This window comes from Seriola lalandi, unplaced genomic scaffold (assembly GCF_002814215.2).
Source record: "Seriola lalandi dorsalis isolate HSWRI2012SDOR001 ecotype SW California unplaced genomic scaffold, Sedor1 jcf7180002054898, whole genome shotgun sequence".
Lineage (NCBI taxonomy): Eukaryota > Metazoa > Chordata > Actinopteri > Carangiformes > Carangidae > Seriola > Seriola lalandi.
This window is the reverse complement of record NW_019525450.1, coordinates 5,385,174-5,405,063: the sequence shown is the minus strand read 5'-3', so window position 1 is coordinate 5,405,063 and position 19,890 is coordinate 5,385,174. Positions and strand designations below refer to the sequence as shown.

The 19,890-nt window shown below is 41.7% G+C and overlaps 1 protein-coding gene across 1 annotated transcript in view; it reads left to right on the top strand.

The window, feature by feature from the left end:
* The window catches only part of wtip (WT1 interacting protein), a 29,866-nt gene that overhangs the window by 3,753 nt on the left and 6,223 nt on the right, over nt 1–19,890 (top strand). Inside the window, exons 2-7 of the mRNA XM_023429744.2 lie at nt 5,418–5,519; nt 15,914–15,981; nt 17,770–17,832; nt 18,299–18,429; nt 18,719–18,770; nt 19,510–19,578. Of these exons, the coding sequence (XP_023285512.1) occupies nt 5,418–5,519; nt 15,914–15,981; nt 17,770–17,832; nt 18,299–18,429; nt 18,719–18,770; nt 19,510–19,578 (485 nt within the window). The remainder of the gene's footprint in view (nt 1–5,417; nt 5,520–15,913; nt 15,982–17,769; nt 17,833–18,298; nt 18,430–18,718; nt 18,771–19,509; nt 19,579–19,890) is intronic.

Below are 19,890 nucleotides of genomic sequence, written 5' to 3'. Positions count from 1 at the left end.
CTTTACTTCCCCTCCTCTCCACCTCCGCCACCACCACCACCACCCCGCCCTGACTCCCCCGCGAAGCCGTTCATTAACCAGCCAGTGGGGAGTCGGGCAACACCAGACACTTGGCACACGATCTTGGCTGGCGGGCCAGACATAGTTGGTGGGGGTCAAGTCTGATCACCTGCCCAGAATTATAATGGCAGTAGTCATGCACATGCCTGACACACACACATGCTGACTTGTGGACAACAGCACACTGGCCTGCTCTGTGTGTTGTGCTACAGCCTCCTTTTGACTCTTAATATACTGTGCGCAAAACAGCAGCTGACATGAGATTAGATGTATATTTTCCTAAGTCTCACTTTTCGTGTTAATCCTACAACATTCTCTGATGTGTGAAATACTGCGAAAAGTGAGAACCTCTCTCCTGATGAAGTGTTGCTAGGTTCGTATGCTGGAAAGGCTGCTTGTTATTAATTATTTTGTCCTGGAATGATTTGTTAACTTGTGGTAACCGAGTCACTCCTATAAGACATGCAGAGGTTTTAAAGTACATGGCAACATTTTGAACTAGCGATCTGCAGTTAATCTTACTATTGATTTAACCCTCTGTTTGTGTTATTAACCACTCTCATGTAACCTGTTCATAACTTTGCAGCTTGGTTTGATATTGTGCCATAAGGAGTCAAAGTCACGCCGAGTGGTCTTTAAAGTTTCATGAATGGGGCTGTGCAGACCTTTTTTACAACTCACAGCACGTTCTGTGTTGTTGACAGTGATGGCAGAGACATGATGTCATGTATTATTGTATTATTAATATATTCTAATCACACGTGATGTCACCATTCCATCAGAAAGATTTTGATCCTCCACATTAGATAAGCTCTTCCATAACAACAAGCCTATATTGAGCAGGGCTTAATCTTAACAATAGTGTATAATTTCCACTGGTGGAAGAATGTATGTGCATCAAGTGATCAAGTGTTTTATTTTTAACCCCATGAAAATGCAGAAGATCCTGTCCTTGCCATATGGACATGTTATGAAATGGACACATGAGAGATTTCAGCATCCTGTTTTGAAATGAATAACAAGAGTGCTTCAGAGATTTCCTCGCTGTCCTGTAAAATGATAACCACATCCTCACACTCAAAAACCTTTGGGGCTTTTAGCATGTGTGGAAATCATAACACATCACATTTTGACTCTTACGCCTGATGTTTATCCCTATTTATGGTTGTTTCAGTTTCAGTCAGGTTAACTCCTGACAAAGCGAGTTTCCATGTCGATAAATTGAACCTTGACGTTCTTTTCAGCACATGGTGTACAGTGGTTTAAAGTGTAAGTGCAGCATAGTTGCAACCAGAAGGAATAACGTAACGGAGATAAATCGATATAGCTGTATAAATAAATCATACTTTTTCAGTTTAGCCGTTGGGTAGAAAGCCGAAAAACCATGTCAATAATGGCACAGCCATAGATTAATTCTGTGGGAAAGAAATAAGATTAGACCTAAGAAAGTAAGGAGGGGGATTTTTTTTTAAACAATACAGCTTGAAAACAGCTGTGCATAATAGTAGACATACATGGTGACATGAAGCTTTGAGGGGTAAAAAACACAGACCTATTATCTTGGGTACACAACCTGTCTCAACTCTCACATTCACATTAAAACATCTTGGTTGTTTGACTGAAACAAATACACCACTGTCATATTTCTGTCATCATTCTTGTACACTATCCGTCAACTGTGTAATTCAAAGAATGAGTGATGTTGCTTATTAGCATTTAGACAGATGTAGAGAGTTTGGTGTACCTGGTTGGTCCAGCTGAAACCCTTTTGCCGACATAATGGGCTCAGTGTGGCGACGAGATAACAGCAGTTAAAACAAAGAAATCATTACACAAGGAACATACTGTAGTAGAGACTAACATTTCACACAATCAAAAAATATACTTTGTGTTTTTAGGGTAAATCATTTAGATTTTTTTACTGATGGAAGGTACAAGACTGTATTTTACCCCACCCAACTGCAATTAGCAGTAGCACTCGTATTCTTTTAAGTATCATTTTTGTTATTAATCATGTTTTTTTGTATTAATTCAATTGTGCAAGGGGTTAAGTAATACCACATGAGTATATCAAAACAAAAAATCAATATTAAAAAAGCCTAAGATTACTGCTACTGCATCTAAAGAAGCTTGTCCATGTTTATGTCCATTCTAGTCAATGCAAATACCCAGAAAGGGAAGTATGGCGTCCTGATGCAGTGACAGAAAAGGAACTAACAGCTCATATGAACATGGAGGAAGATGCTCAGGGGCCTGTATCATGAAGTGAATTCAGTCTGGCTTCACTAAATGTAACACTGGTTCTGTTATAACAGTTAAATGTTAAGCTATTTGTGCTGCTGAAGTCAGAGAAGAAAGCTACATGTGACACTGGATGAAATTACTAAAGAGAATTAAACACTTGATAAATTCTGATTAAAAATGCAGCATGTTTAATTTACTGGGAGCGAATGATCATTGTGAGGATATTTTTGTAATGAAAAGCCTGCTGACAAGACAGCATTTTTATTTATTTACAGTCATCGACTAATTGAACCTGAAAGGTTTTCTGTTCATCAGGTGGCCTCATGTCCCCCTGAGTGATGAATAAGAAACAGATAGGTTACCTACACCTACACTGAACCAGACACTGTCAGGAGTCTTATCACTAATTTTCAAAGAATTAATATACAACAGTAACTGATTCATTCATCATTGAAGGCTATGATCAGCTGGCTTGTTTCTGTCTGTTAGAGGCCTTGTTTTAACTCCAGATTGACTAGTTTTTTCCACTTTGTTTACTATCATAAACTTCTATTTTGGAAATATTGTTAAACTAGTTTTTATCATTTAAAGTTAACTTGTTCATTCTTATCACCTGTTTCGTTCCGTTATCTTTGTTAAGTGCCGGAGTGTGGTCATGAGTTCAGGTTACAGCAGGAAATGCCAATATTTGTTTTTGATTCTGATGAAATTAATTTGTACAAACAACTCTGGTTTAAAGTGAAGACATGTAACCTTTGGATGGTTTTCCTGTACCCTTGTCCTTTATCTGTTATTTTTACAATGTCACAGACTGCACTGGAGGTGTTATGAAAGGGAAATTATTGCCTCAGATAGCTAGGGAATTCCACGTTTGCGTCACAGAACGTGTATCCTCGCTCTGAATCTATCCTGAGACGTGTGTGTGTGTTTTAAAGATAAGTAAATGTAATAATCTATCTGTGGTAGGAGGGGGTGTTCGTGTGCAGCTCCCATGTTGGGATCTTGTGAGATCTTGTGTCCTGTAGGCAGTGTGACCCTGGACTCACCCCACCCAGGCTTTGACCCTGCACTCCCTGAGGAATGTGACCCCGGTGGAGGTCGTCTTGTGCGTGAGAGTTTGGAGATTGTTAGTCTGCTGCTTCCAAATACTTTTTAGCCACTGATTTTTTTCCCCTTCAATCTAGTTTCTTCACTAAAGGTCACAGTACTTTGTGTAGTTGGTTTAGTTGAGGCTTACATGCATGTACCTGTGGATAGCTGGGTCGGGCAGTGACAGTACTTGTAATGGTAAAAGTGCAACATTGTAATCAGATAGTCATGTCATTTGACTTCTGGAGACTGACTATCAAAGTGAATTGTTCATTAAAAATTATTCCATCCATGACAACTTATGTCGAGGTTCCCCTTAGCGAGAGGAAAAACCCCAGTAACACCAGTGAAACTCTCCCCTGACCTGCACCTTCCACTGTAGACAACTTGCTGCACAGGTGGGAGCAGCCCTCAAAAACTAACATATCAGTATTGTTCTGCTTGTAGCTAGCATGAAGATCATAAAGGTCATCAGTATTGTTTCTGAGATTTGGGCTTTTGCATTTATGGCTATTTTACATGAAAGGTTTCTGTATTTTTGTTTTTTGTCTGTCTGTCCTCCTGTCACTAGTTTGAAGGCGACATGGCCCAGTTGGAAAGAGGCGATGTCAATTATTTCAGTACAGTTTAGCAACACTTGAATCACAATCTAATCACAGTGGTGGGGTTTTTGCTCATGTTGCCAGCGCTGTCAGTCAAATCTGATCAAACAACATGGACAGTTTATTATGTAGTTAGTTTAATGTAACTGAGAATGTTCCTGTTCTCTTGTTTTCAGGGGCTTTGAAGCTGTTCATGATATATTGTTTAGATAAGAAGCAGAAAGAAATCTTTACAGAATTTTTTGCGGCTGCACAAAATGTTCTTAGTTGTGGATGGGGATGCACTGAGGGAGCTTGGACTCTTGACCTCAATATTTTTATTAAAATCCTGGTAATGGCCCTAAATATGATAAAATAGAGGGGCGAAACAGTGCCATCCTTATCTGTAAAGGCTCTAAGACAGACTACCAGCTCGTTGAGTGTTCATGTATATGCAGTACAAATGTTTTATACCACAGTTTAGTCAAAACTTACCACCTGCAAAGACTAAAATGCACTTAAAAGTCAATTCAGGGTTTCTCGTGAAAAGGAAAAAGCACATGAAGTTTTTTGAAAACAGTGTGTTTCTGGTCTTTCCTGACAATCCCCATACGTCCTCTGCATTTCCTTTCAGCATATTTTAATATAATGATCAGCTTTCCTGAAGCAGTCTGCCTTCAAACAGTATGATGTAATGCATGGAAATGTCAGACGTTTAGGTTAGACTTCTGCAATTGGAAATGAAATCACATTAAGAAATATTTCTTGTGAGTTAATAATCACAAACTGAAATTTGGAAAAAACCTTTAACCTTTCATCAAAGGCATAATTGTGCATCTGTAATAGTCTGCTTCATGTTTTATGTCTGGGAGCCTGACTTACTTTGACATCTCTGAATTTCATTGTGGTGTTGGTCTTCAAAGACCATCAAAAGATGCAGGGAGAACAAGGGATGAAATCTGCCTGTGGAAATACAGTAGTGCTGATATTTGAAGCAGGTTAGTCATTTTCACATTTAATTTGAGTGTTGCATAATTAAAGGAATGCACACAAGGTTTGGCAGAGTTTTTTTTTTTTTTGATCAGCTTTCCTGCAAAGCTCCAGCAAAGCTTGCAGCATGTCCAGCAATTGTTTGATTCTCATGGTGCCCACAAGCGCTGCAGCAAACATTATCTTCACTGAATAGTACAAGCTAGTTAAACATCCATTCGGTCTCAAACAGGTTATAACATAAGTTATAAAGCAGAGGTAAATCAGTGCTTATTCTTTGCTTTGGAGTCAAAGAATCGTGTCAGTCTGACAATGTTCAAATCTCACAAAGACAAACGATTCCCATAAAATGTTCCGTCACCACAGGATGTAACATGCTCTTATTTTATTGTTGCATATAGATAGATTACCAAGCATACATAATAGAACTAACTGATCTCTTGTGTTTTACAGGTATCTGTGTCAAATGTGGGAAGGGTGTGTATGGAGCCAGCCAAGCCTGCCAAGCCATGGGGAACCTGTATCACACAAATTGCTTCACCTGCTGCTCCTGTGGTAAGTAAGATTGTCAATAAAAGCGGATTCACCATCCAGTCTGCAAATGTGGATGGACCCACCTGCATTCAGCTGGCATGACTGTAGCAGCAGTCAACTGTGCGCTGACACCTTTATTTGCATTCTAGCATCAGTGTTGCATCACTCTGTGAATTTACACTGACAGTTTGCCCCACAGTCTGCTTTCTACTGTATGTTTGGAGACCAGGCGGGTAGACCAGACCTACAGTGTTCCCAGCTTGACAAAATTCTTATTAGCTGCCTGTTAATAAATGGCCCCTTTTAAATCACAGCTGTTGTACTATATTTGATCTCCGCAGACAAAACTGTCACCTTCGCGAGTTGGCACCGTTTAAAAGTATGTCAAATGAGCTGTTTCTATGTATGTACACAAAACCATCCATGACTAATTTTGATACAGTTGTGGAGTCATAAGGAGCGTCTCTTTTCTATGATTCCTAAGTGGATTTATAGACATTTATTTGCAATACACATTGGAGATGATGATATTCTTGGAAAGTGATAGTTGCACTGAGTCTAAACATATGTGTTTGACATCTGTGTGTTCAGAGTGTTGCGACTCTGAGAAGGAGTGTTATTTTTATGCATATTGCAGCAGTGGTTTTAAGCACCTTTATTGGAGTGTGCATCACTGCCACACCTGCAGCTGTAGCATCTGACTGTTGATAAGTGGGCAAAGGCCATTACTAACTTGTTGCGTTTCAAACACTGGCATGCGCCCATCTTCTTTCATCTCACAAAGTGGTTGGAAGTTGCAGTTGCTATGGTTAACGTTTTTCATTAGGAGCGAGTAAATGTTTATCTATGACTTGTTATTTCAGTAAGTTAGATTACACAAACCTGTACAGCTTTTTCAGTGTCATACACCCTTTTTGCCGCAATTTTCTGTCAGTATTTTTCTGGTTCTGGCCCAGGAAAATGATGCCCTCACTCTTAATAATCACCTACACATATCAGACTAGTCAACTGTTCCTCCAGCTGAAGAAAACAGCCGTTAATGAGCACAGTACAACATATGCTTTTAATCACTGGAGAAATGTTTGCTTGTTTTATTTATGTATTTATGCTTTAAATACATCCCACGGTTTACAGGCAGCCAGTCAGTCAGTCATTCTCAGAAACCATGGAAAACAGTGGGGACAATGTGTGGTGCCACTGCTTCAGTTTGTGTCCAGGGTCTCCACCTTCTGTCTGCGGATTCTTTTTGTTTTTTTTTTTACTCCCTTGCTCTAGGAATCAGCCGCTGCTGTCTCTGCTGAAATATCATCATTAGTATCACCAGCTTTCTGTTTGAGGTAGTGTGATAGTCGGGATCAAAACATCTGCTGCTTAAAAAAAACCTCAGGCAGAAGTCTGCTCAGTAGAATCACAGGGCAGCTCACTTCTCTCTGTGGCAGGAACAAGCTAATAATGCCATAAAGAAAGGAAATGGTGACATTATTTAGTCTTTAAGACTGTAATTAAATCTGTTCTTCAGCTCAAAGTACAGTATGGGTTTTATGTGTGTGTATCTGTGTGTGTGTTTTTTGGACGTCGCTGTCACCCGACTCCAGCCCTCCTCTCTCTCTCTCTCCCCGGGAAACAAGAGGAAGATGTCGGGAAAGAGCTTTTTAGCCAGGTTGCCTCCATTCATATGTGCACTATACATGGATACTGATCCTCCACCCCACCCACTCCGGCTCTGGAGGAACTGCCTATAATTTACATGTAACCAAAGCCACATACTTTCCGATTTATTGTGTGTCTGAAGAAAGAGGGGCCAGATGCCGAGTGTCCAGTTGCTGAAGTTGTGGGGTTTGCTGTGGAAAGATAGCCTCCGACCTGGTTAAAGGTGTAACTGCTGTTTCAGTGTGCCTAATTATGTTTTTAGGGTTTGTGTAGAAGTCAGCTTTCAGTGCTGAAACCAAGTAAACACACTGGTTCTCATCATCATATCTGTAAGATCCTCTGAGGACTAAAGATGCTCTTAAAGAGTGACTGGATTTCTCACTGGGGAGGTGGTAGTTACATCATAAAATAGCTATGTAGGACTATCGCTGTTAGACAAAAACCACAGACGACTCCCCAGAGAATTATTGTTGCATATATCGGAGAAATCGTGTCTGTGATAAGTTAATGAGTCCTTTTCTGTGCTCAGTCGGCCTTCACAGGCCATCTCAGCTCTCAAGATGGTTTATTGGTAACAAGACTGCGATGCATCATTTGACCTCATGTGAATGGAAATGTTTGCTTTTAAGCAGAGTTTTGAAGGTCTCTGAGAAGTTTGGTTTCAATGTGCCTGCACTTGTCATAACACGATCCAGTGATTTATCAGGAGCTACGTTCTTACGTCCCTGTTTGTTTTGTTTTTTTTGGTTGTTTTTTTCTTTTCTCCTGTGCCCCTGAGTAGGGTTCTCCTGGAGTCTGGAGCTCCAGAGTGAAGCCGAGTTTGCTGAGACATTGCTCGCTGGTAGCCTTGGGCTTTGTTTAACCATGCATAATTGAGCCCTCCTCTTGGCTTACTCCCATGGTTGCACCCTTTTTTCATGAAATGGCCAAGAATGCAAACTACCCCCCTCCACTTCAGCCGGCCTTCCCTGGAGGACCTCAATCAGACAGTCACAAAGTGTACCAGACCTGCTTATCAGAGGGGGCAGCCCTGGCATGGGGCTCACATGAAACGGCACATGCACGGAGAAGTGCACGTATAAATGTGTAGACATGGATATATAGATATAAACAGACACAGTTATAGCATTTAAGGCTGCAGCTGTGCTTCCTCCTCTCACATCTACTACTGAATGTGTGTCCCTTTGCAGCTGAAATTGTAGCAGAAGGAGAAGTTTGGTCGTTCCTCAGTTTGCCACTGAATATATTTTCCCACATATATGCGTGTTAACTGGAGTGAATATATATTTCTGTGTGACTGTGAGGCAGGGTGTTGTTGAAAATATGCATGCCTTCTCTGGATAAAATAAAATAAAAAAAATAAACACACTGCTTCAGGCTGGATGAGCAGACTGTCAACCGCAGGGTTGATGACTCATTTCTCTGTTACAGTAATCCAAGCGGCCTCTGAAAGCACTGGCAGCAGAAGAGAGCTCAGGGGCTTGAATTTCTCAAATCGTTCACCACCACCAGTTGCACCTGCCAGGCAGTGGAAATGAGAAAGCTGGAAAAAAGGGAATGTTCAGTTCTTTGTGTTATGTTTCTGGAGTAATACAGTATGTTTACATGCACACTCATTACAGCAGTGTCATTAGAAATAATTGGACCGTGATAAAAATAAGGTAGTACTGTGGAAGCTGTAATATAAATCACATTAAGTCTATCTTTAAGATTCTGTAAAAAGATAAGACCTACCAGTCTGTGAATATATTGTTATGAAAGTCAGTATCTCGTCAGATACTGCCAAGCATTTTCATTGGCAGGTGGTCAGTGAGCCGTCAGCCAACAAGCCTGTAGCAGTTTTGTATTTTCGACACTCTCGATTTAACCTTTCTAGTTTGCTTGTAGCTGTATAGTTAAGTTCCTCTTCTTCTGTTATTGAATGATTTGAGCTGCAGCTAAATATTTTCACTAGTGACTAATCTGAGTAATTTTTTTTTTTTGAGTAAATGATTGATACTATTGTCAGTAAGACATCAAAAAACATGAGACATACTTATAACAAGATGACAAAATAATGAATGTGTGTTTGTTACCAGTAAAGTGGTGCCAGTGTCAATCACAGTGCCTCAGGTCTTCATTTGTTGGAATGGAAAAGTTGACTGAAGATGAATTTTTGCTGCTCTCCACGGCAGACATCACCTGCCAGTGTGGGTACATCTGTAGGCTATAACTGCATTACGCCTCAGTATTGTTTTGCTCTTTGGAAATGTTAGTCTGCACTCTCAGCTGCATTACCAAACTGTCAGTCCATGTCCTCATGAGCATGATATGGGCGAATGTAATGGTCACAGTGACTGAAACAAGGCAGACTCAGACTTTAGGAGTTTTAAAATCTGGTCTGAAATGTATAAAAATACATGAGCGGAAATTTCACAGCTCATCTACATTCACATCCCAAACACGCTCAGTCTACAAAATAACATTGCATCATAAACAAGAGGATATTATTACCATTACATTTCCAGTGGGAACTACACAGAGAAGCACACAAACATTCATTCTCTACATCTCTTCTTTTTCTGCACAGTCGAGGATATGTCAGCCTCTGCAGGTCTTGCTACATTTCTAGCCTTTTCCCTGCACCTGTACTTTAAACCCAGACTGCACTTTGGAAGTCTTCCCTTCTTCCCTCTTTGTAGACCTGTCTCTCATTGCCCACCGCGGTCACACTCTGCTTGCCTCAAAAAGACAATTTCGAGCAAATATCAAACAGGTTTAGAATTATCATAATGCCCACAGTCATTTCTGAAATCAGTTTGGAAGATGAAAATCGTACCTGTAAACCACTCACCTTACCCGATGTTCTGTGCTGAACATTGGATCCAGAGCACACCTCGTCCCTGATGCTCTCGTCAGATAAATTGGGGGTAAATCTGCCTTGATGTTTTGTAATCAGAGGATGACATAAGACAATGTTGCAATGTGTTTTGGTTTCAATATTAGCTTGGCTTGCTCGAGGGGTGTGGCAGTCATTGCTGATCAAAACAGAGTGATATGTAACTGGGCCTAGTGCTGAGCTGCATCATTCATGGTGGATAATATGCTTACCGCCGCCTGTGCTATACTTTCCACGGCTGGGTTTTCACCAGAAATACTCTTGAGGCTACAGGCCTGCTCAGACTCACCATGGCATGGTTTAAAAAAGACCAGTTTGAAGCTCCTTTGTGAGAAAATCACCACATTTATCTGTCCTTCTATCCAGGCCAGAGCTGTGGTTTCTCTGCCAGAGACAGAGAACAGAGGCTGAATGACGTCTCCCTCCAACAGGAGAAAGAGCAATACATCTCTTTATTGTCAGTGACAAAACATAGAAGTAATGGAAGTGATAAAATACAAATAACAGAATACAGTACATCCTGTTGTATTGTCTGTTAGTGCAGATGTCAGCAGATTATAAAAACGTGTGAAAACACTTCCTCTCAAACGCTGTCTTTTACTCTTACTTCATTTGAGTGGAAATGGCTTCCGAAGGATGAAACCTGATTTTGACATGAGAGTGAGCTCTTTCAGTGTAGATGCAGGGAAGTCCTGACTGATGCTCAGCTGTTACTCATTCTGACTAAACAACCCGATTGTGCAGCCAGAGTCAGATGTAATAGCTTGTAGGCAGTGCCAAAGGTTTCATGTTTGAGGATGTGTTGTGTCGTGTGTTCAATTGCAAAGATTCAATGAACCTGCCTGTTCCATGCCATCTTGTTTTTTTAAAGCATAGGTTCACCCTGCCGAGATTACAGTTGTTATCCCGAGTATTACAAAAAACGCAACATAATTTCATGTCAAGATGAGGAGCTCTTTTCAAAATGATAAAAGAATATGTCCAGCACAGGGAAGCTGCCTTCACAAAGAGGAACAGTTCACATGTTGAAACGCCTCAACGGGCATATGACCAACAGGAAGTTGACAAATACTCTTACTTGGAATGTGACCTGATGTAACCCACCTTTTTTTTTTTAGCAGCATTTACAATTTAGATGTGTTAAAGGTAGAACATTATTTATCTAGTCAGAAACTCCCTGTACATCAGTGTTTGAAATGTGTCATAGGTTGAATGTTTTATTCCCCACGGTCCACCTACTAGGGTTGGGAATCAGGAACCGGTTCCAGTTGAGAACCGGTTCCATGTGGTTCGATCCATCGACATCATTTGCCTTTATGCTTAAAGATTCCCTTACCCATGCCTTCCACTTAGTTCCGCGTGTCTTGCAAAATGCTTGCTTTCGCAAGAGGCAGTCAGCGTGAACAACAACGAAGGATTCGAGGAAGTGTGGCTTAATTTCAAAACAAACATGAAACATTTGTCAATGCAGAACGGCATTAAATGTCAGGGGTGTCATGTGTTCAACGATGGGAGCCGGCTCCCGTCCCAGAGCTGTTTTTTTTTTTCACATGTAGTCACCACAGAAGAAGAGTTTTGCACTTATTGGCTAACGCTTCCTTTTTAATGCCCCATAGCTAGACCTTCATATGTCATCTCCACCTAGATTAACAGACTTGAACCCCAGCCTTGACCCTAACCATAGCCATTTACACGTGCTAGCCACTCTTTGGTTAAGGCCACATCCAAACTAATACGTTTTGATTTTAGAAAGGAAAACAATCTCTGTCAGTACGAGTGTTTTAGCTCTGTATCAGAAATAGTCTCCATCCATACACTGAGTATGCGCGTGCTGGTATAAACAGGAAGCAGATTGTCTACGCAGTTGGTTGTTGCAGGAAATACAACGAGCAGGGAACAGCAAAGGCAGTTGTAGCATGATAAAATGCAGAATTTAACTCCACAATAGCTGCTACCAAAAACAGCAAGGTCAGCAACGCTTGTATTTTGTTATCCATAATGCATTCACCACAGTTTGTCAGGGAGCGACTGTTACTGTCTGCGACATCCTTTCCAAAGGTCTCTGTTGCTGCCCGTCCAGACTACAACACAACCTGTTAGTTTTCAAACTAAAGTGTGGTCAGCAGCGTTTCCAAAAGTCTCTGTTTTAGGGGCTTGAAAACTCCGGAGTAGTGTAGACATCAGGAATAAACGAAGCAAAAGTGATGCGCTTTAAAACTAAAACGTATTAGTGTGGATGTAACCTAAGGCAAGCAAGTCACAAGTTGCTAGTGCATCAAGTGTGTAATATCATCATTACACCTGTGACTCACCAACACATCCGACAAGACTTTGATCCAGGCACAAAAGAAGCAAAACCTTGTGACCAGAAAACAAGGGGGAACATCCTTCTTCAATAACTGTGTTGAAGTTTTTGGCTTGAAGCCCCCAGGAAACTCATTAAAAAAACATTTCCTGAAATTAAACTCCGTAGTGCAATGTCTTTGTCCACACAGCCTTTGATTCTCCCAGTAAATGTTGCTGGTTTGTTCAGGGAAACAAGCACATTTGAGTTTATTTGTGAACATGCTCAACACAAACATGCTGTTGTACCAGAGGAAAATTTAGCTGAATAATACCTTTGCCATGGTGACACATCAATCCTCTTGAACCAGACCAACTCTCATTTCCATGGCAACACACATCATTCAAAATGAGTGCATTTGCAGGATGAGCTGTAATTCCTAAATGACCAAAAATTGCAAGAAACCAGCATTAAGGGGGGCAAAGGTCAGGGTCTTAAAGCCTCAGCAGTAACACTGTGATCATACTGAGTGAGAGGCGAAAATGAGTCATCATCATGTGTACCATTATTAATCATATTGAGGCAACTGCCTTTGGTTTATATATCTAAGATACCACATTTAGTTATGTTAGCTGTTCCAAAGGCACTATTCTGTTTTTCCACTTTGTTTAGGCCCAGTCAGGTTTTATCCATATATATTTGACATACTATATATCCACACTGAAAGAATTTTATTTTGTTTCTTTCACCAGTTATAATTAAAAATAAAGGTCTATTTTGAGATTGTGCATTTAATTTTCTCTGCAGCGCTGTCTGGTGACAAAAGGCCAGAGGAGAGAGAGGCAGGCACGGAGCCCTCCCCCTCCTTTTCTCGGTGAGGGAAGCGGGCAGAGAGCAGGGGTGTTGGAGAGGTGCGGGGGGTTGAATGGGACCAGCTAGTGACCTCAGGCAGAAAGAATGTCCCCGTTTGCTCAGTCGGCCCGCTCCCCTAGCAGCGCTCCACACAGTCATCAGCGCTGAGGCCTTTGTGTTCACCTTCCAGACCCCAAACTCCAGAGCAGAGGCCACAGACGAGCACACAGCAACACCTCGCAGCCCCTGCTGCTGCACTGTTCACTATAATCTCACTGCTCCTGCAAGTTTAGCCTTGCCAAAGTCCTGAGTTGCTTCACATGGAGTTCTTCCTCAGTCTTGCTTTTCTCTTTGCTCCACACTACCAAAATGCTAATTGCTGCTCAGTCTCAAAGTCTTAAAAGTCTCACCTATTGTGTGGACAGCATTCCTTGGCCGCTCCAGCCATTTATGTGGGTGTTAATGTATTGCCATCTCCCAGCATTGTGACACTGTGTTTGTGTGTGAAATACAGCGATTGCATAAATTTCAGTGTTAAAAAGAGAGGAGGGGGGGCCACGTCTTTCCCATGCTGGGACACCCATAAAATCAATGGTGGCTCGGGACGACAATTAAATCTGACTAATCCAGCAGATTTATGAGATCCGTGTGCTTCGTCTGCCAGCCGCGGGTGAAGTCATCGCGCTGCCAGAGAGACACCGCTGCTGTTAAATGAATTTGAATGGACGAGCTGTGAGGGATGCATGGCAGGGGGCTGCAGAAGCCAGCCCGCAGCAGAGTTTCCTTGTTAGACTGGATTCACACTTGGATTCTGATGAATGAAGGCTCACTCAGAGGAACTCAGCCTTCAGACTCTCCCCCTGAGTGGCAAGCCCAGCGTGCTGAACCAGGGCCCACTGTGGTGTGGCCATGTTTCACTGGATGCATTTGTATGATGTAGAACTCCAACTAATGGTTGTTTATTTAATTATACTTAATTATATTTCTTTAAATAAAAGAATAAAAATGACAAAATGACAAAATTGCTTCATCAGTCTAACCAGCAACAAAGAAAGTCTTCATATAGTAATGATGTGGAAAAATGAGTAAAGCCAATATTAGCAGCAAGATACATTGATACATTTCAACATGCTAATTGTTTCAGCACTGCCTGCGTTCATGCATGTGTCAAAGTTGGGGACATCCTCCCTCCAGTCTGCTATTGTTGGTCTGTCTGTGAGCAGGGCACAATGGCCGAGTAGGGAAGAGGAGAGATTCTGGGGGGAGGTTTGGAAAGCAGCTTGCTGTATTGATTGTGTATGGGTTGTGAATGGATTCCTGTTGGGATCAATGGTCGAAGTAATTAAACGGGGGGCACAGGCAGAATGTTGCCCTACCTTCGGTCAGCCATCTGCTCTGTGGTAGCGTGCTGCATGTGGCTGTAAAGTAGAGAGATTAAGGAAGAGGCATACACTGTGACATATAGTAGAGTGTCAGATGTGGACAGAACTTGTGTGAAATTGTTATTCAGTGTGGTGTGTGACAGAATTGTATCTAAAATTCACTGTTTTAACCATCACACTAAGATACAGGCTTTTAGAAAACAACCAGCTCTGCTATTTTGTGCTTGTGCCTCTCTAGACAAAGAAGTCATATCATAACACATATTAGTAATAGAAGTAGACATCTTCTTTGAAAACGAATGTATTTTTGATTTATTAGACAGAACAGAGCTATATAGAAGTAAATCAGTTGAATTTGCCTTTAACATACTGCCTCCACTCTTGTGGGAAGACTCGGTGGCTTCTGGTTAGCCACAGGTGCATTTTAAATCCTGGTCACAACGGGAAGTGGTAGAGCCAAATCAATCTGTAGTTCTCTTGGTGCTGGTGATGTAGTGACTGTACCTGCACAGCTGCTTGGTGAACTGCAGTAGCCGGTGAGCTAACTGCTAACTCGCTAGCTCATCTCTCTACTGTTACGATTACTCCTTTGGCATTTTGTTCAACATTGTCTACCATTGTGTTCAATAAAAAGACGGAAAATAAAGCTATCAAGCTAGTGGTCACTTTGCAAACTTCTTTGCGTATAGCACTGTTGCTAATGTGACAGTAACTTTCCTGTCTCATAACTGTCATTTGAGGTATACTTCTTTTGTGGAACATTTCTTATTTCAACAGAGGAAGATGCAACATAGCTGATTAAGCTACGATAACTTCCTCTGTTTTGGACTCTCGCTTGCTAACGGTCAGCCTTGTGAAAGTTCACCAAAGTGGGACGCAATGTGACAGTTTCACCCCGCCAGCAAATCCACTAATCGTGATGAATGTATTTGAATCGACTGGACTTTGTCACTAAATTTGCCGTTTAAATGCTGATGTGACCAGGCCTTTAGTGAGGTTGGGCACTGATGTTAGTGATAGGGCCTGCCTCACACTCTGCGTTCGCAGTACATTACAAAGGTGGGATTTGGTTTAAAACAAGGCTGTGTGTTCCTCCGCAAGGTGACAGTGTTATGTTAAAGTAAGAAAATGCAGACCCCAAACGTTGGAAGCACACAATTGTCTAAAATATTTTTCATGTTATTAATATTATCCTTTTTTGAAACTAGGGGTCCCAGCCCAAATTATGAAAAACAACCCCAGATCAAATGTACATAAAAGGGTTGTCCATATACTTTTGGCCATATAGTGTATCTGCAGCAGCACATCAGCTCAACTCTTGAATTCCATACTTGAGAATGTAGATTTAATTTGTTGTCTTTCTTTTCAGGGAGGAGGCTGCGAGGGAAAGCGTTCTACAACGTCAACGGGAAGGTTTATTGTGAGGAGGATTTCCTGGTAAGTCACCTGTGTATTTATGATGATTGATTTTGTTGTGTGATGAGCAGATTATCTGATAGCAACGCAGCATTGTCTCATGGTGGAGTGAATTAGGAGTGGGTGGAGCAGAGAACAAGGGATTAGGATCTCCAACTGCATTCTGCAACCCTCCAGAGGAAACAGACATCGCAGCCACAATTAGGAGTTCAGTACCACCCTTCCAATTCACACTAATTTCCCCCAAATTTCCCCAAGGAGCACAATTACCCCACGTGCTGCTCCCCAGCACTTGCAATTAAGAGTGGGAGGAGGCATGCAGGACAGCTGTAGCTCTCAGGTCCATCTGTTTCAGGTTAATGGGGCACACATCGGGCCTGCTCTCATGGTGTCTTCACTTACTTACTTATGATGAACACAACAAGATGCTACTTGTGCAAATGTGCACGTTTTGTGTACTATAGCTGTATGTGATGCTATTACTAATATGTGACAGAGGCTGATTCTGAACATGGAGGAAATATCTTACTAAAGCTTCCTGTAACATAACTGTTGAAAACAGCTTTATAATCCAGATAACCTCATAACACAGGACCCAATCTGTTGTCAGGACTTCCCATTTATAGGCAACTTCCCCTTAGAGTTTAACTGTTAGCAAAACAGGAATTTTAGTATTTCCTATTTGTAATCAGTGATGAACTGATGATGGAGGTTGAATGACAGGACGAGACTAATCTCCTTCCACCTACCTCTTATGGCTGAGACTTGAACAGTCTGGCCTGTCACCCCAGGGTGTTTCAGGGGTTGGGGAGGTGGTGGCAGATGGTAGATCCGGAGGAGAGATGTCAGGGGCAGGGGGCAGGCTGCCCCTCACCACCTCCACCTGGTCTCCCCTCACCCCCCTCCCCAAAAGTCGTCAGGTCATGACCCCAAGGGGGTTGTGAGCTGCAGATGGTCACCTTCATTATCTGCTTGCGTTCCTGGTTTAAGAGAAAGGAGCTGTTGACGGCTTTGTTTCCTGTCACACACAGAAGACTCTTCTGTGGAGTGGAGATACTCACTGTCCAAACATGGCAGATTGTGAATGTGAATGGATGCAACTGTATGATTGTACGGGCAGTGTAGAAAAACAACAGAAGCCACCTTCAAGACCATAAAGATGAAACTAGAGAAGATCTTGTGATGGGATCACACCAGCCGCCATCAACATGTTGATGTTCCAAGTACTGATTATGACCACTCAGTTCTCATGGGTCAGACCACACCCATCTTTGAACTCAGCCTTCATTTTGATTTCAACTACACACCTGTAGTTGAGATTGCTGGTTATGGCACAGTTATGATGCTGTCGGGGTGACATTACCTGTCCACAGACAGACAGACAGTATAAACACCTGACAAAGTCAAAATTACCTCTGTGATAGTTCCTGATACAGTAAGCGTCTCCATGATGACACACACACCCACACACACACACACACACACACACACAGACTCACAGACTCACAAGGAAAAAACAGTAGCAGCCCCGCTGTCGTAGCTGGTAAAAATGTATTAGGTTAGACACCACAGTTCATCACTGCCTGAACATGATCATGTCAGCTGAGAGACAAAGGAATCTAAAAGAAACCTTCTTATGTTAATTTGAAGAGCGCAACAGCGCCCTCCATAGCTGTCTCTTAGACTGAACATGTCTAACATGTTCATCAGGTCTGGAGCACGTTGTGATCTACTGATTGTATGGCCAGCACAAACATTTCCAGTGTTAACAGAGGATGATAACAATCCTGTATCTTGTCTCACCAACAGTACTCTGGTTTCCAGCAGACGGCTGAGAAGTGCTTCGTGTGTGGTCACCTCATCATGGAGATGGTAAGAGCTTTATCACATGAAAGGCAGAGAGTCCATGTGAGTTATGTGGATCCATTGTAGTGTGTCTCGTTCTGTCCAACTGGACTGGCAAGACATGCTGCTGGATGCATGAATGAATAATATAAATTTCTGCATCTGCTCAATGCATTATTGTGTTTATCATAAGTGAAGCAGAGTTACCATGATGTTGTGCAGACATAGCTTGCATTCTGACTTGGTATATTTAATTTTTGATCTTCATTTGTTCACAATCTTGGGCCTGATTGCGTACAGGGGCATGTGTAATAACAAAGCTCTTCCTGCCACATGACATTACACCACACTCACTGAGTTTATGTTTTTAATCTGGACTTAAAGAAACCTGCCAGATGGCAGTCCATTGCATGATACGGCGTGAACTCAGTGGCCTCATTCCAAGTCTTACTGTCATGCTGTGTGTTTTTTCTACGTGTGTGTGGGTGTCTAGATCCTCCAGGCGCTGGGCAAGTCCTACCATCCAGGCTGTTTCCGCTGTGTGGTGTGTAAAGAGGGTCTAGATGGAGTGCCTTTCACCGTGGATGTTGAGAATAACATCTACTGTGTCAAAGACTACCACACGTAAGGAGAACATCTCTCTGCACGCTGCACTGATAAAATGTGATTACTGCATGACAGAGCATGGCCTGGAATTTGAAAACAAGCTGTTTGAAAATTTGAAACATGGAAACAACACAGACATTAAATGTATGGTTCTCACTTTCCTTCTGTGGCTGTTATTTTTGTGTTTGTTAGAACTAGGATTCTGGTTTATGTGTGTAAATTGTGGAGTAAGAAGTCAGGTGATTTACATTATGCAGAGACGTGTGAATATTTCAATCTGTAAATTTTGTTGTCTCTTCCATAACAGGGTTTTTGCTCCCAAGTGCGCCTCCTGCAACCAGCCTATCCTTCCAGCCCAGGTCAGGAGCACATCTCAATGCATGCAACTTCCAATACATCTCACATACTGCTATCTCCAGGAAATATGATCTGCTAAAAATCCATCCTGGTTTGAACAAATGGACCATAGTGTATTGAACTGAACAACCAATCGAACAACTAAATACACACAGATGAGCTTGTTAAAAAGCTTAAATGTTAAATATCAGATTTAATAAATTAAAGTTTAGTTACCTTACACGATGAGAACTTACAGGCTTGATTATAAAGATTTAAAGATAAACATCAGATGAGGTCTTTTTTTAAAGTAAATATACAGTATTTTAAGATTTATAGTTTCACGTGAGACAAGGTATCAGGTATTAGATCATCTTGGTTTCTATTAATATAATATATATATAATATTAAGTACTAATATCTATTATTAGTCACGCTCTATGAAAATAAACTCAACAGCAGTGAGTTTACAAGATAAAACTTACAAAGACAATAACTGAAATAAAACTTTAAAACTGAGCTGAAATGATCCGTCTGAAATCCTACATCAGTTATTATACAACAGTTAGTTCTGACCAAGTAATCTGATTGGACAAGAGGCATTCCATGAGCGCTGATATTGAGTACAACAGCACTCTTTTAACTACATGTCGCCGAATTGTTTGTGTTGGTGTTGCCAGACCTGCTGCTTATTGGACCATCACTAGAATGAGACACTAGACTGATGTAATGTGAAGGTCTGACTGTGTTTCGTCCCACCAGGGCTCAGAGGAAACCATCCGCGTTGTCTCTATGGACAAGGACTACCATGTGGAGTGTTACCACTGTGAGGTGAGCCACTGCTCCTCCCACCTGCACTCTGTCCTCATACACACACACACAGACACACACACACACACACACACACACTCTTGGCGTATGACTAAGAGCAGTCTAAGTCTACCGTTGATGTGAATTGACCAGAGTCAATTTAGCATCACTGTGTATGATTCAACTTTTCAGGCCGTTATTAAATGAATGAGACAACACACACAAATATTTGCACAGACAAGTTACACTGTTGATACACACACACACACACACACACACACACACACACACACACACAGATACACAAACACACAGGTGCACATCCACTTAGTC